Source organism: Chaetodon trifascialis, chromosome 2 (genome assembly GCF_039877785.1).
Source record: "Chaetodon trifascialis isolate fChaTrf1 chromosome 2, fChaTrf1.hap1, whole genome shotgun sequence".
NCBI lineage: Eukaryota > Metazoa > Chordata > Actinopteri > Chaetodontiformes > Chaetodontidae > Chaetodon > Chaetodon trifascialis.
Genome location: NC_092057.1, coordinates 21218692 through 21234587, shown reverse-complemented (window position 1 = coordinate 21234587; position 15896 = coordinate 21218692). Strand labels below are relative to the sequence as shown.

At 42.8% G+C, this 15896-nt stretch overlaps 4 protein-coding genes across 8 annotated transcripts; 3 read left to right on the top strand and 1 right to left on the bottom strand.

Annotated features, from left to right (window-relative positions):
• The first annotated feature begins 1208 nt into the window (after nucleotides 1-1208).
• Nucleotides 1209-3158, top strand: LOC139346816 (guanine nucleotide-binding protein G(I)/G(S)/G(O) subunit gamma-10). Of its 5 annotated transcripts, none has more exons than XM_070986150.1 (3): nucleotides 1209-1366; nucleotides 1918-2044; nucleotides 2468-3158. In XM_070986150.1, exons 1-2 carry the CDS (start codon nucleotides 1277-1279, stop codon nucleotides 2041-2043), a joined length of 216 nt encoding a protein of 71 aa, XP_070842251.1. In that variant the 5' UTR covers nucleotides 1209-1276; the 3' UTR covers nucleotide 2044; nucleotides 2468-3158. The 5 variants fall into 5 exon arrangements, with proteins under 5 accessions (XP_070842251.1, XP_070842242.1, XP_070842224.1 ...); XM_070986141.1 differs by having other exon boundaries at nucleotides 2460-3158; XM_070986123.1 differs by having other exon boundaries at nucleotides 2457-3158.
• Nucleotides 3159-4435: 1277 nt separating this feature from the next.
• On the top strand, nucleotides 4436-7893 carry LOC139337278 (afadin- and alpha-actinin-binding protein). The gene is made up of 12 exons (XM_070971801.1): nucleotides 4436-4487; nucleotides 4602-4708; nucleotides 4779-4847; nucleotides 4946-5069; nucleotides 5193-5271; nucleotides 5365-5485; nucleotides 6159-6312; nucleotides 6420-6523; nucleotides 6608-6769; nucleotides 6993-7107; nucleotides 7195-7363; nucleotides 7785-7893. Exons 1-12 carry the CDS (start codon nucleotides 4436-4438, stop codon nucleotides 7891-7893), a joined length of 1365 nt encoding a protein of 454 aa, XP_070827902.1.
• A 1294-nt stretch (nucleotides 7894-9187) lies between these two features.
• Nucleotides 9188-9859, top strand: nanos3 (nanos homolog 3). The gene has a single exon (XM_070987881.1). It carries the CDS (start codon nucleotides 9191-9193, stop codon nucleotides 9857-9859), a length of 669 nt encoding a protein of 222 aa, XP_070843982.1. The 5' UTR covers nucleotides 9188-9190.
• A 751-nt stretch (nucleotides 9860-10610) lies between these two features.
• Nucleotides 10611-15872, bottom strand: LOC139346809 (uncharacterized). Its single transcript, XM_070986109.1, has 8 exons — nucleotides 15838-15872; nucleotides 15480-15522; nucleotides 14678-14784; nucleotides 13806-14587; nucleotides 12993-13527; nucleotides 12059-12126; nucleotides 11548-11649; nucleotides 10611-10894 (listed from the first exon to the last, which is right to left on the bottom strand). The coding sequence occupies exons 2-8, from the start codon at nucleotides 15511-15513 to the stop codon at nucleotides 10816-10818; spliced, it is 1707 nt and encodes a 568-aa protein (XP_070842210.1). The 5' UTR covers nucleotides 15514-15522; nucleotides 15838-15872; the 3' UTR covers nucleotides 10611-10815.
• Between the last annotated feature and the right edge of the window lie 24 nt (nucleotides 15873-15896).

Here is a 15896-nt window from a genome sequence, read left to right as displayed (position 1 = left end):
ATAAGGCCTCTCACAAACTAAGCAAAATCTTGTGTGTTGATATTAGGCTGAATCTGTTATCCACCTTTTTCAAATGCTGTCCATATGTGCAAGAAAATGTATTTTATTAAACTGGATTTCTGACGTGCCCGGCAAGTTCTTTGACTGTCTGACATACTTTACACACTCAAAAGAACAATTTTTAACGTACATTGAGTGTATACAGTATAGGTGTGTATGTGTCTTCTAATATAAATTCATATTGTTACATTTCTTATTATATTATTATTATTATTTTTTATCATTATTTGCTTTCACTACTTCATTTGTATCTTGTACCTGAATCTTTGCTATTTGGAGTTTGGTTAGTTTGTGTTCTTGCTTTCATAACTCTAACTACCAAGAGAGCTCAACATGTTGCAGGTTAAGAAAACACACAACATGCAAATACACACACCACAAACAAATAAAAAAAAACAAAAAACAAAAACCATCTCAATCAATTTGACAGGACATGCACTGCAAATACACACTTCACAACCAACCTGACTAACAGGCTGTAAATACACAATCACACTGCCACCATACATAACCTCTGAGGCAGTTTTATCATTGGAAACAAACTGTGCTGTGCATCAGACGGAGATCTGATCTCCCTCAGTGCAGGCATCCCGTCCATGTGAAAAGCCAATAACATGCTCAAACCCATTTTCATCATATACTCATCCATGAGACCATACAAGTTTAAGCCAATAAAAGGCCTTGCTGGCTGTCAGGAATGACTGGTTTAATTTCACATTCAGCAAAACTCAGCAACAGCATGTGTGTGATCTCGCCTCAGACTTAAAGTAATGAGTGGATTGGGAAAGTGCAGTATGTGGGTGTGCTGCTAAAAAGCGTCCCCAGTGCAGCTGTAGCAGTAGTACAGTAGTAGTGAAATGACCCGAAATTTCATTTAGTTAGACTTTAGTAGACTTTGGCCCATGGTGCCAAACTGGTGTGAGTTCAGTGAATTGGTGATTAACCTCTGTGTTGTCGCTGCCCACCCTCCAGCTGAAGGTCACAGTATACTCCCCGCTCTGCTATCGAGGAAACTCATAATAATGACCCGTGTATGGATGAGGCGTCTTTTGATTGACATGCATGAGGCCCAATAGAATGGATTGCTGACGCAGTGGGGCGGGGCAACGATTGACCAACGTTTCCCAGTCGCTTTGAGGGCTGTTGGGGTTAATTTCCGCCCAGCGGTGGACGTTCAGCAGTAGCCCTGAACTTTTCTTCGCTGACAGACGTCGTCATGTCCAACAACAATGCCAGCAATAACTTAGTTATCGCTCAGAGGGCCGTGAAGCAGCTCCGGCTAGAGGCCAGTATCAGGAGGATCAAGGTACGAACCCCTCAACACTGACACACAAACACGGAAGACTGAGCCGACCTCCTGTTGAATGGCGGAGACACACAGACTGGACTCTTACATCATAGGCTCAGCAAAGTGGCCCCCAAAGTTAGACACGAACTGCTTTCTGGTCGACTAAACCGCAGCGACGAGCGAGCACATTTCTCCAGTGTTTTAACGGCGACGAACAGTTGTGTAACTGTGTGTTTTGGAAAAGCGTAACCGCTTCAAAGTGTCAGCGTATCGAGAGAAGTGACGCGGCCGGACGAATGAAAGCGGCTCCGGGCTGCTCCAACCTTTAAAGGGAACAGGTGGACGCTATCTCTCAAAGAGTCACGTAGTAGATACACCCGGCCGTGTATAGCGCCGTTGCTTGCAAATTTCATGCAAAATGGTGCCAGTTAGGCTTTGTGCGTAAATGACAGGATGGGTAGAGTAAGAGTCTGACAGCAGGTCAGCCGGAGCGCCATAGAAAGTGCACATGTGATGGGCTGTTTATGTTTCCTCTCACACACGCCATCATCAGATGTCTGCCTCTGCAGGTGTCCCAGGCCGCTGCTGAGCTGAGGAACTTCTGTCTGCAAAATGCCTCCAAGGACCCTCTCCTGGTGGGGGTCCCTTCCAGTGATAATCCCTTCAGACCCCCCAAGTCCTGCTCCCTGTTCTGAGGTAGGCCTGTTTTTCCCTTCATTTAGGCTTCAGCTGGAGAGGTCTTATGTTTCATATGACATGATTTTATTGAACCCGACATTGATTTTCAAGTCTTAACTCGCCTTTGTTTTGGTTTGGGCCTTCACCTGATGATTTTCATCGCAGATTAATCTGCAAGTTCTTCATTGTTTTATCTCTAAAATGTCAGAGAACATTAAGGGAAAATCAATTTAGCACAAGTACTAGGAGCCTGAAACTGAAGCAGCTAAAAGGGATTCAGACATGGTTGATTGTATTATGTTCACCTGTGCTGTGATGTACAATGTCTGCTGTGGAAAAGATCAATAACTGTTTTTTTTTTTTAAATATTTGTTATTAATTTGAACTGCGTCCCAATTATCTGTCAATTCTTCTTATTCTCTGTCTACAGCAGAGAGACAGGTGGAGGATTTCTGAATTCATCCGTCGAAGGCTTTCTTCACTTCTACTGGATGTCGCTGTGGATTGAACCAGCAGCTCCTCTTGGGATGATGCGGCATGGGACTGATGGGTTCGGGGGAGGGAGCTTTTCTCTTGTTTGCCAAAACTAATGGTATCATAACTCCCATCTGTTACATTAAAACAGGGCCAAACTCTACACCTTAGGAAAAAAAATGTTATTGACACTAACTTGACTACTTGACTAATAATTAAGCCATTTTGGTTTACCTAGTACTTACCATGTCCGGTCTGTATTTACTGACCTAATGGAGCCTGTCTCCAGTCAGTGAAAGTCAGCCCATGTGATTGGCTACTGAAAATGCAACTTGTGTTTTGTGTGAAACAATCAGCATTAATTTAAACCAGGTGCTGTTGAAGAATAAGAGCATGTTGTGTTATATGTACACTATATTTCATATTGTGGCCAACAGACATACTGATAGCTTTTGAGCTAAACTGATATGTCTTAAACTATCCATGCGTTTGTGACAATGGGAAAGATGTTACTACTGCTCTAAGGTTCATCATGGTACAGACTTTAACTCTATCAGTGTGATTGTCAAATGACCTTTCATCCTGCCTTTTTTCTGTATATATTTAACAGCCCGTTGAGGCTGCTTTTATTAGCCTGTCCTTTCTTAAATTAAAATAATACTCATCAGGCAGGCCTTACACTGTTTGGGTAGCGCCACCTGGCAGCAAATTTAATGGATATCACTTTAAATACACAAAGTGCCAAACAGCATGTTCATGTGTCTGTTCAAAACATCCAAATATTGTTTGTATTGAATGAATCATGCTGCAGTGACTTGTTGCATTAATGGTTTTCCACACCGGAAACATATTCCAATCAACCAAAACTTTTACTGCTGTTAGCCTGTATCTTTCTTAACTTTGCTACTGTCGGTAAACTTTGAGAAATTAAATTACTTTTTCAGACACTGATGAATTGTTATGTGTGAGTTTTGAATATCAGCTGTTCTTTTAAAGCTGTTCTGAGACTTCATGACTCAAACACTTTCAGTTTATTGTTCCTACCAGAATACATGAACAGGCCGGAGAAGATGTTACATCGAGGCTGCAGCCTCTTTGATTTCATTGATCATTCACTGTGAGGTGTTCCATTGTCAGAATAAAAGCACAAAGACTGAAGGATCTGCAAGAATAAACATCTCCAAGAGTATCATTTGTATAGAGCCACCTGGATCAGGTAATAAAATGAATGGGGTGATTGTTTGTAGGCCAGTGAACTGCTGGAGTAAATTTACTTAATCAAATAATGGCTGGTGGACTCTTGGCCACACTGTCATAACTACATGATAACAGAAGCACCATTGATGCTGCATATTCACGTGAATCGCACTTTGGGGCTGCTCCACCCATGTTCTTGAAAACAAAACAATGCCATGATCAAATTCGCTTGATCACATGCTGACATGAATTCTGGGACCTAAATCTCACTCCACAGCTCTGATTACATTGGCTGAGGATGTTTGGGTGTGTCCCCGGAATTATCTGGTGTGTTCATCATGGATATTTCTTTAAATTTGGCCCACAACACCTTCATAAAGGACCTTATATATAACGTTAATACTATCAAACCTGTGGACAAGTTTAGGGAGGAAGCAGTCTGGATAATTTAAAACCTTTACAAGCTTCCATCTTTAACCCATTGTCAGTGGTAATTAGCAGAAGTGCCATCACCTGGGAATATAAGAGGCAGCATCTGTATGAGGAGGTTTTACTGCTCAGGTAAGGCACCAGAAACTGAACTGTTCCATTGTTAAAAGTAATGTTTGTCGTTTAAGTATTAAAGTAGCATTGCAGAGAAGTTGGAGTACATACTGCGTTGATCCTGCTGTGCAGACCAGTTACATCTGCATCTCAGTCGAAGTCTCTGTGTTGCTAATATGTGAACATGGCACCCAGATGGCATCCAGGTTTGGTCAGAGGAGAGGTGGAAGACACCCAAAGCGCTCAGGTATCACTGTGACCTTTTCCCTGAAATACAGTTACATGAAGCAAAAACTGAGGCCACTTACCTCCACCTTTCTGTCTTAGCTTATGCCCCCTTTCCTGCTCCTCTTATCTACAGCAGACTCCTGTCGGCTGAGGGATCCCAGCCCTCTGTATGAGCCCTCTGACAGCGCCTCCTGGTGGACTGACAGGGAGGAGCACAGAGAGCAAAGACAATCTCTCAGGGTGGGTAAAATGAAGCCAATGATTAGCTCTTGTAAATCTGGAGGAAAAAACTAAACCTATTGTTCCGCAGGAGCAACTAAAAGAGACGGATGAGCATGTGGCGAGGCTTCAGGACATGCTGAAATGTGAACAGGCCAAAGTAAGTTGAATAAGCAGGGGTCACCTGAGGAGCTTATTATGCATATGCAACAGTGCAACAATTGCATGAACGTTGCCTAATTTCTTCCCTCTTGCCAGAGCACTCGTCTGCAGCTGCGGAGTAACCAGCAGGAGGCAGAGCTCAGGCGTCGAGAGCAGCACAGCAACCGACTGAAGGAGCGACTGTCACAGCTGACTGACAGACACGGTGACAAAGGACCCTGTGAGACTCGCTCAGCTGTGTTGCAGTTAAAATTCACTGGATATTTCACACACAGCTGCTTGCTTATGTACAAATGTTTCCTGAAACCACTCAGCAGTTAACATCCTGCATTTTTCTATCCAGCCATAGAGGTGTTGAACTTTCCGCCTGGAGGTAAAGGCAAGAGAGAGCAGCCAATCAAATCATTCAGGTCTACCGCAAAGTAGGCCGCCTGCTGTTATTGCTTTCTGATTATTGCTGATTACATGTGTTCTCTGTCTCGTTCTAATCATTGATTTCTCTCTCCATCTCATAGACGAGAAGAGGGAACTCTGCATCTGATGCTGGAGCGCAGAGAAGCGGAGCTCAGAGAGACAACGAAGCTGCGCCACAGCCTCACCACCTTACTTCATGCGCTCAGAGTCGACATGGAGCATGTGAGTCAAAGCAGAAAGCTTTTGTATTTAAGGCCAGTGTTGCTCAATAACTAGCATTGATCACTGGCCCAGGAGACAGTCATTTTGACAAAACTATCTCAACACAAGGTCTATTTCGTATTTGTTCCAGAGCTTTCAATTGCATCAAACGATCTTCCTCAGCAGATGCTGCTGTAGAGTCGGGTCAGGCGGTCAAAGCAGAGATAGAACAGAAGTCCATTTATTAGCCATTCTGCAGCTTGAAGGTTCATTCAAACATTCATTTATTGAACATTTGAGCCACGGTGGACGAGACGTTGTTCAAATGACACCTGGGAATCTTTGCATGATCTTCGCCATCTGAATGCGAAGATCATGCAAAGCTGTTAAAAGCCAAGCAGCAGCCTATGGGCCTGAAAATGAAGCCAACGAAGAAGTGCCGAAAACTGCAGTTCCTCAAATGGCCACTTGAGGCTGGCTCCAAAAGGGAGTCAATCCCCATAGACTCCCATACTGACATGCCCAACTTAACAGCAGAAATAAAGATGATTACATCCTGGTACAACAGTACAACAGTTTTGGTCTCTATAGCTAATTTCCTGGTTCATAACAACTCAGGATTATTTTTGAAGTTATAATGTTGAATCTAAGATGAATTATTCCACATAACGAATTCAGTCTAACCTTTTTTAAGACCCTGTCTGATGTGGTGGATGTTCAACATGAAGACCAGACTGAAGACAAAAGGCTGGATCAAGCTGAGATGGTGCTTGGTGACCATGTAACAGGAGGTGTGGTTCAGGGTTGGAGGCAGGTGCAGAGAAGAGTGGTTGACATCCTTGCCAAAGGCAAACACCCAGGTTGAACAATCTTTAGAGTGATGCTTTGATGAATATATCAAGAATTATGCTTTCGTCTTCGGGACTGCATAATGTGGTCTTTCTTGACTGTTCAGGCCACATTGGTGCTGGTACCGACCATGACAAGCTCCTGGCTCAGCTCGAAACTGACCTGAAAGAGAGTCAGCAACTCGTCAGATTACAACAGCAACTGCTGCAGGTATGATCGTCCATCACACACTTCCTCATGAGAACTTTTTCTAGTTTCACACTTCAAAATATTCTCCTTGGTTTGTGTCTGCAGGACAGCCTTGCTTCACCTGTCCTGTCTGAACTAGCTGATTCCTACTTTCTGGAAGAGTGGGAACGACTTCAGATGCGCTGGGCAGAGCTCGATCATCAGAAGAGGACTTTTGAGAGGGAGAGGCAGTCCTTCACCGATGCTGCCATTCGACTAAGCCATGAGGTGGGAAGATAATGAGGTCGAGTCTGAAAGTATGATCACTGCTTGGATCATACTTTTGGTTCCTGCTGCGTTGAAAATGATTAAAACGAATAGGGTAAGGCTGGCAAGTGCAACAGCTAAGCAGCTATTGTGAGAGTATGCGTGTATTCCTCATACAGAAGAGCACAGTATGCTGGCTTAAAGGGCTGCTTTCTATTCTCATTGCTATATTTTGTGTTCACAGCGTCAGGAGTTTGAGCAACAGAAGGCCTCTCTCCTGAAGCAGCAGTATCTGTGTGACTCACCTCTGTTTCGTAAGGGAGCACCGAGCAACAACACGACAGACAGCACTGCCCTCAGTGAGTCAAATTAATGGGTGGAGTGGTGGGAGACTTATGTTTTTAATGTGGTGAAATAATTTTACTACAAATGTGTAAATGCTCCAGACTTCTCAGGTTTGGGGCCCACCAGCGTATCGGGCTGCCTTCCCATTACTCCATCTTCCACCAAGTCAGGGACAGCTGCTGTTTGTGGATTTCATCAGGGAAGAGTCAGAGTTGAAACTCCCAGCACTCCTGATCTCTACTCTGCCCTCAATCTGTCATACAACTGCAGGTTAGTCAGCGCCTGCTGTCACAGTGATGCATGAAGAGGGAAAAAACATCTTTACCTGTTTACATAAATGTATCCAAAGCCTTCGTTGCTCTGTTAGTGCTTTGGATGAGTAGAATCTGGCCTTGTGTGATGCTGAGGCAGAATATACAGCTACTGGATTCTTCATATAGCAGCCATTACAACTCGTATACATAGTTTTTTCTCCAGTTTGGGCCAAATTATTCTGTCAAATGTTTACAGTTACAACCTGAGACAGGAAGTTAATATGCAGGCACTGGAGTTTAACACACTATGTTTAAGTCTGATGAAAAGCACTTCAGTGATACTTCCTGTTTGATCTTAAAAGCTGACATGGGTTTCATGTCCTTGCCATCACCACAGCTATTACTTTACCATCTGTCATTCCTCTCCTCTCCCTCAGAACCAATGAGGTTGATCACCAGTCGGAGACATGGGACAGCCAAGCAGATGGGATGATGCGCTCCCCACAGGCTCCACACTTTGACAATGATTTTGACGATAGGTGGTGATTTAAAAAAAAAAACATATTGTACTTTATTCCCACTTTTAAAAATAATCAATAAAGACTGAGTGTTTTTTTTTTGTTTTTGTTTTTTACCATACTTAATCTTTTTTTTTTTCCACATTTGGACACACTGCTGTTTGAAAACCAATGAAAATGGATTTTGCCAGTTGAGAAATTATAGGTCTACTGAGGATGCAGGATGATAAGAACAGACTTTCTTCACACACCCATGTGCTGCTTCCATGCAAATGAAATATGTATATGGTGAAAAGTTTTACAAACTGTGCAGTGTTACAATATATAATGCATGTGTGATAACCCATCAGGTTGTAACACTGCAAATATTTAACCTCAACAAATGAACATCTATTTTGCTTTGAGCCATTTTAACTGGATCATATACAGCTGTCAGATGATGCTTGCTTAGTAAAAACAGACAGGTTAGGCCTCCATTTCTGACCTCCTTTCTCTTCCACTACTTTCAAGCTCACTTCAAGCTCTTTCATTTCCACTAATCTCTCCGGGAAGCTGAAATATGATGCAGTTATATGAAGACACACAAGGTGGTACTGCCCCCTCAGATACAGACTGGACCTGCTCCGTTTGAATCCTATTATATCTGAAAGATGACAAAATATATGAGCAACAGAAAGAAGCTCTGCATGTTATAGACGCCCTGTTTCTTCAAATCTGTGCAAAGCATCCTCCTGTGTAGGAGCCAATCATCCACACGAGCAGGACTCAGCACCACAGAGGCAAACAGAACTTAATGAGCAGCACAGCTGATCTGCTCACTGACAGGACACTACATATGGGCTCCATTAACTCAGTAGTGTAGCAGACATACAGATGGGTGACAAAGGAAAGTCCAGTCCTGTATGGAAGCATCTGTATGTACCATTTCTCCAGTCACTTAGATTTGTCCATTTCATCTGCCTTCAGTTTTAAAGGTTTTTGCTTGCTTCATCTCACTAAACCAATTCTTAATGACAGAGGTAAATATTAGGAAAAAAACAGGGCATGCAATAGTGCAGGAGGGGGCAGGATGGCTTCACTCAACTAGCTGCGTTGGTGAGAGGTAATCTCACTTGCACGTGAAATGCATGAGCTCATATGATTGGCTGCCAGGGCGGGGAATAAGCCTGTAATCACCACTTGTGTTCAATTACCAATCAAAACTTTGTTAGCGAGCTAGAGACGTGTTTGTTGTTTTTATCGTTATCACAAAGGCAGCAGCTCAATCAGCTCAGGGAGTCTGAGAGACAAGAAGGACATTTCACCGAGGAGCTGGACTGAACGGCATGGTTTGGGGACTCTGTCATCACGTGCCACATTTCATGGAGTCGGACAGCAACGGTTTCCAGCCCTGGAGGGACTACATAGGATTGTCTGACACAATCCGAGAGATCCTGGGTGGGAACACCGCCACTGAGTTCCCACTGGCCGCCTCCAAGGCGCCGCAATCGGATTCGGATGAGCTGTGCAAGGCCCTGATGTCTTTACGCATTAACGCAGTGTGTCAGAGTGGTGACCTTGGCGCAGGATGCGCACCAGATGTACCAGGTGGATCCACACTGCCTTGGCGTATGGCTCATCAGCGTCCACCTGATGGTTTGTGGTACAAGTCAGACTCCTTCCCTGCTGATACACCAAACACGGTGGATGTGAAGCTGGTACCAAGACCGGCGGGCGGCCGGTGGCCAAAAGAGCGCAAGAAGCCCACTCGTTATAAACCACTGGATCCGTCTTCTGAGCGCATGTTCTGCAGCTTCTGCAAGCACAACGGGGAGTCCGAGCTGGTGTTCGGATCCCACTGTCTGAAGAACCAGGCCGGAGAAGTTTTGTGTCCCTATCTGCGGCAGTACGTGTGTCCTCTGTGCGGGGCCACGGGGCCCAGAGCTCACACCAAGCGCTTCTGTCCGAAAGTGGATCTGGCCTACAGCTCAGTGTACACCAAGTCCAGGCGCTGAGCCAACAGGTGGCAGGCAGCAGACAGGCAGAGTGTGACTTTTGTTCTTTAACACGCGTGTTTTTGCTTTTGCGTTTTGGCATGCTTTGGTACGTTTGTTGCCTTCTGATCAAGCTGATTGGAGTTCATTTCAGCTGCTCTTATTGTCGGCCTGGCCTCCTCCAGCCGCGTCCGCTTGGGGCTTGGATTTTGTGGGATAATTTCAACGACTGTCCGATTACGTTTAGGAGGAGGAAAAAAAACGTTTCAAGGGAAAATGTATGTTTGTGTCACATATTTTTAAAACGTGGCCATCTGATGTCCAGTTCCATATCTCCAGTCTATGCATTGAAGGATTAAACACTATCAACCCTTTTCTAAGAACTCATCAGTCAGAATACGACAGCTCGTAAACATCATGTGACCTAATCAGCGTTTTAAATTTTTAAAAAATATGAGTGACTTGTTCTGAGGTGTAAATACCTGTTCTTGAGGCATGTTATTTTATTTTGTTTGTTATTTTATTATGCATGTGGCCCTTTTGATAATCCCATATCTGTTCATCTGACTTTTATGGAAAAAAAATGTGTGACAGTTTGTGTGTGAATATTCTTGTATTCCAGTTATAAATGTTTAAATTGGCAGCGTCTGTGTATTCTTTGCCCTCACTCTGAAGTTTACAGAGCTCAAGGCAGCCTTGTGGGTCAGATTTACCTGTGGATATAACACTAAAGACAGATGAGACTACAGAATAAAACTCAGATCACTGACTTACACAACACCACACAGCTTTTATTTGGGGGGAACCAAAACAACCAAACCAGCAAACAACGTTCCAGCTGCTGGTGATGTGAGAACAGTGAAGGTGAATTAACTGTGAAAGAATCAAATGTTTGTACATTGGCACAAGTGCTTTCATTACCCACTATCCACTGGGGCAATGGTAAGATCAGGGTGCCATGGACTTGAACCAAACCCTCAACTTATTGAGCTTCTTGAACTTTTGCTGCTGCGGCGCAGGTTCTCCAGCACTCTGTGAGTGGCCATGACCGTCCGACTAGAAGAGAGCAACCAGAGGACATGCGAGTAGGACAGACTGAGGCAGGCTGTATGTGTTCAGTAAAGATAAATGAGTGATGGAGGAAAAATAAATGATTTATGGGTGTGTGTGGTGGTAAAGGTGGCTCAATGTGAGCACACGTTTTTAATCCATTCCAGCACTTTTAGAGGTTCAGCTCAGTTTTACTGAAGCAAATCTGTATATTCCTTTTTATATTAAACTATTTTGTCTGCCTTTTTCTTTTCAAACAACTAATTAAGGTTAGTTCTAGTAGCCCCTCAGATCATCCAGATGTCAGTCAGGTAGATTTACTTTTTTTTTTTTTCTTCAGATCTGTTGCTCCAGAGTGGGCACAGTCTATTATGTTTACTACTAAACCCAGAGAGTATCAGGCTGTTACATGTCGGAGACAAGGTGCCAAGCAGTCTACGGCTGACAGAGCCGATGACACACTCCAGCCAATTAGAGCGCAGAGGTGGGTGTGAGGGGGAGGAAAACTGACCAATGGTAATACAAGTCAAAAGTTCAGCACTGGGAAGAGGAAAGAGCAGGAGCTGGATGCAGAGTATGGTTAGAAAAGAAGGACTTAGAAGGAGATAAAAGGATAAAAACATATTGTAGAAAACAGAAATAGAGAAACATTTACTAACTTTAGAGAGGAGAGCTCTCTGATGAGCCCACAGACCAGGTCTGTAGCGTCATGATAGTGTGAGGAACCAAGATCTTCCTCCCTTTCCATCACCCCCTCCTCACTGGATGGGAAGACAGTAAATACTTGGATGGATATAAAGAAGTTGTGCAAGCTTGCAACAAGTCCTAAATTTGAATTTGTTAATTTCACAGGAGAGCTTAAATGAGTATACGCGTTCATTTCTATGACAGATGTTAACCAGCTAAATGTTAATCAGTGTTAAAATGTAATACTTTACTCTGTCTCGTATTTTTTTTTTTTTTGTTTACAACCTGTTGATTGGTAGGTTGTTTGTCTCAGTGAAAGAAGACACCACTGAGTTCCCCAAACCTCAAATGAGCTAAACCCTGAGACTGTTTACTCTTATCTGAAAGCCAGTCTACAAAGGCTCACCTGCTACCCTGACCCTCTCCCTCTTCTCACCACTGTCAGGGTTCTTTGGGATTTAACCCCCTTCCCTACTTTCTTACCTCAGAGCGATGGCGTTCAGCTGAGAGTCCGACACATAATCCAAGTGCCCAGATCCAAACGGGTCAGTCTGAGGATGCACAGCAGTCAAATTAAATGGATCACAGTGTGCAACAAGTCATTTTGGTAAAGGTGTAAGCTACACAGTAAAATAAACTTCAGTATAAATCAATTTTCAACATCTTCATCGCTTTTGTTCAGACTGTCAGCAACAGAAATTCAGAAGCAACTTTCTGGTTCATAGTTTAAGTATTTTGCTTTAAATGCTTATTTAACATGTGATTGCCCTGTAAAGCTAGTTAAGTATTCATCTTAATATGAATTATTTGAGTTGCTGCATTTGATAAATTGTGATTCAATATGGGACTGCACCTAAGCAATTCTTTTCAGGATCAATTAATCTGTATTCATTTTTTTGTTCAGTTGTTTAAGCTGACAAAATGTTAGGAAACAGTGATAAATGGCCACCAGTTGTTTAGGGTCATCAAATTATTAATTGTCCAACAATCCAATATGCAAATATATAAAATTTATGATCATATAAGAGGGAGACGAGCAGCAAATCATTTGAGAAAATGGAACCATCAAATATTTGGTGTTATCTCTGGATATAGGGTTGAAATGACAGAAATTCATGTTGATCATAGAATTGTTTCAGCATTTATTTGCAGTACTTCTCTTGCTGGTGTATTAGTCATTAGTCACTGCACGGTACGTGAAGTGGCAAAGGGATGAAACCACATGCAAAACACGGAGAAACCACATTAATGAAGAAGAAAATATGACTTCAGCAACACTGACTGAAAGACATGAGGGCATGTCTGTATAACACAAAACGACAGGGGTTTGAATTAACACCTCTGACAGTCTCAACAAAATACTTGACATTATGAGCTTCACTGAACTGCTATTTAAAGTTCTGGTAATAGCACTCACACTGTCTTTCCTCTCTGAGCCACCGGGTGACACTGCAGCCTCGCAGAGCTCCACATAGCCACAGCTGAGTCCTCCTGACCGGCTGTCTGTGGATGAAGCACCTGCTTCAGCACCGTCACCGTCCTCATCGTCACAAGTCAGCTCTCCCGTCTTCTCATCTCTCATCCTGATGATAGCGTTCTCCTGCACAGGGGCAGCCTCCATTGCATCCTGGTCCTCAGTTTCCATTGGATTAGAGTAAAAACTGATGGTAGGACTTTGGTCTGCTACCTCTGATCCATCTCCCCCGTCTTTCATTTGTTCCTGAGGTTTATCAGCCATACTCTCAGCTGTATGTCCATCTAGTTCCTGCTGCTCCGGGTTCCCCAAAAGCTCCTCCTCTGCAGATGGATCTGACTTTGTGCCACCAGTTTGCTCCAGAGCAGGCACCATGTCTCCTTCGGCCTCCCCACTCTCTCCTTTTGCGTAGCCTGGATCACACACAGTAGTGGTCCCATTTGAGGTAGTGACAGCAATGCAGACTTCAGTTTGTGCCCTGTGTGTAAACATTATTATTTTATTATTATTGTCAAGGGGTAAGTAACAAATTGCATTTAATCTTGTACATTTGGAGTGGGTTTTTTTTTTTTGTCAATGGTTTCATTCAAACATTACTTAGGTTTTACAGTTCAGAGTACACATGTTGTTGACACATGACACACCTCCTTCCACTACTGGTTGTAGCCATGATAATCCAAAAATGAAACTAAAAGTGGAACTAAAAATGTAAAACATTTAACATGTAGTTTGGATTCCTCATTACATTATTCTCACCTGTCATCTCCTCCACAGTGACTGGACTGAAGTGTCATCTCTGCCTTTTCCTGCTCTGTGAGAACGGGCAGCGAGAAAGGTAATTGGGGTGAAGATATAATCTCTTCCTGAGCCACAAGGTCTGCCGTGTTATTACAAATCTGCTTGTCAGCTCTCTTTGGTCCGTTCTGACTGTTTTCACGCTTTTGTGTCTGTAGGAAGTGACTCCGCTCCTTCTCTGTCAGACCACACATGCCCATCCGTCGCTTCTTTTTGGCCGGTAACCCTGCTGCTGCCTCCTGTCTGACGTCCTTGACATCAGTCATGTACACACTGCTGCGCTCTTCATGGCTGGGTTCTTGGTTTCTCTCCAAGTTGCACAGAGAGTTCTCCTTTGCACACAGTTGCTCCTCTAAAGCAGTTGCACAGAATCCATCACCCTGGAGTTGATCATTGCATGTTTGACATGGAGATCTGTTACAGTCCTCTGTAGTTATTTCCTCCTTGCCCTTTCCACTGTGCTTGGCTTCATTATTGGTGACTCTGAAGACCCCTATCTTACAATCATTATTGGGACTGGTGACTGTAGTCTCTTCTTGCACTTCAAGAGCTACAACCATCACATTTTTTGAGGAAACATTTGTGGAACCCCCGTGTTCTTCTTCTGTGGTGGGATCTTGTTTGGTGAGACAAGACTGTTCTGCTGCCTGGGGTTGTTGAGCTGAAATCATAGCAGATTCCTGAGGAGGGGGCTGGTGGCACTGCAGCAGTGTGGCATCTACTGTATCATTTCTTTCAGTGTCCTGAAAAAAAGAAAGAAAAAAATAATGACTAGTCAACACTTTGGCTTGAGAAGATGTAAATGTAGGTCCTGTTTCAATCACCTAAATTACCTGTTGATGGAGAGTGCCATGAACATCATCAGTACCGGATGTTTCATCACTTGGACATTCCCTCTTCCTTGACCTGAGTGACCACGGATGGGCTGGAGCTAAGCTTTCTTAACACAATTAATCAAAGATGCAAATAGGAAATCATTGTTGCTGATTAAGATTGAAAAATATCTGAAATCATTCTTTTTGGTCGATACTTTACAAAAACATGTAGCCAGAAACCTTGGTGTAATATTTGGCAGTGACATTTCATTTGAAAAACAAATTACAAAAGTTGTTCTGTCTTGTTTTTGTCTTCTTAGAAGACAGTCCTATCAGCCCTGATGCAGCCTCTCTTCACTGGCTACCAATGAGTTTCAGAACTGATTTTAAGATTTTTTTCAGATTACCTTTTAAGCACTTCATGGTTTATTCTTAATTATATGTTGTCTGTATGTCTGTTAAATCACTTCTCAAAATGCAGCATTGAAAAAAAGTTCTTTTATTAATGGTAAAACCATTGTTTTAATTCGAACATGTCTTATCTGTTTTATTGTTATCGTCGTTCTTCGTGTCGGGTATTTCATTCCTTTTATTTTGTATCATTTTAAGTGTCTGATCTTACTGCCCTCTGTCTACAAATGTTTTAATCCCGTTTCAACCATGTAAAGCACCGTAACAGTTGTATATAAAGTAGAATCATGTAATTTAGTTTTAAAGTAAGGGCGTATAAAAAACTAATAAAAATAATCATATTTATAATTTGTGTTCAACAGTGGCACATCAAAGTTAACCCACACTGGCACAATAGCATCTACTTTACCACTGCTGGTGTTATTCGCTTTTCCTTTGGTCATCTCTGTTTCCTAAAGGACATAGAGAAGTTAACTTAATTAAAAACATGTCAACATAGAAAAATTATAGCCTGTAACTTCAGTGTGGTTGTTCAGTATCTTTAGGGTTAGCTTAACGTTATAATGAGGTTTGAACGATTTGTGACATTAAGCTAACAGCTAACATCAAAAAGTGACAGTGGACTGAAGAAATTTGAAGATATGACTTGAATGCTGAGAGTACTCTTCAAATAACCAACTTTGTGCTAATTAAGTGCATTCCCACGAACTACCACACCGTTACAAAATGTCACTTCATATTTTTCCCACGGTCATACATCCACCCACCTGAATCGTGGACTGACACACTACGCCGATGCTTTACGTTAGTAATGGGCGTGTTTCGT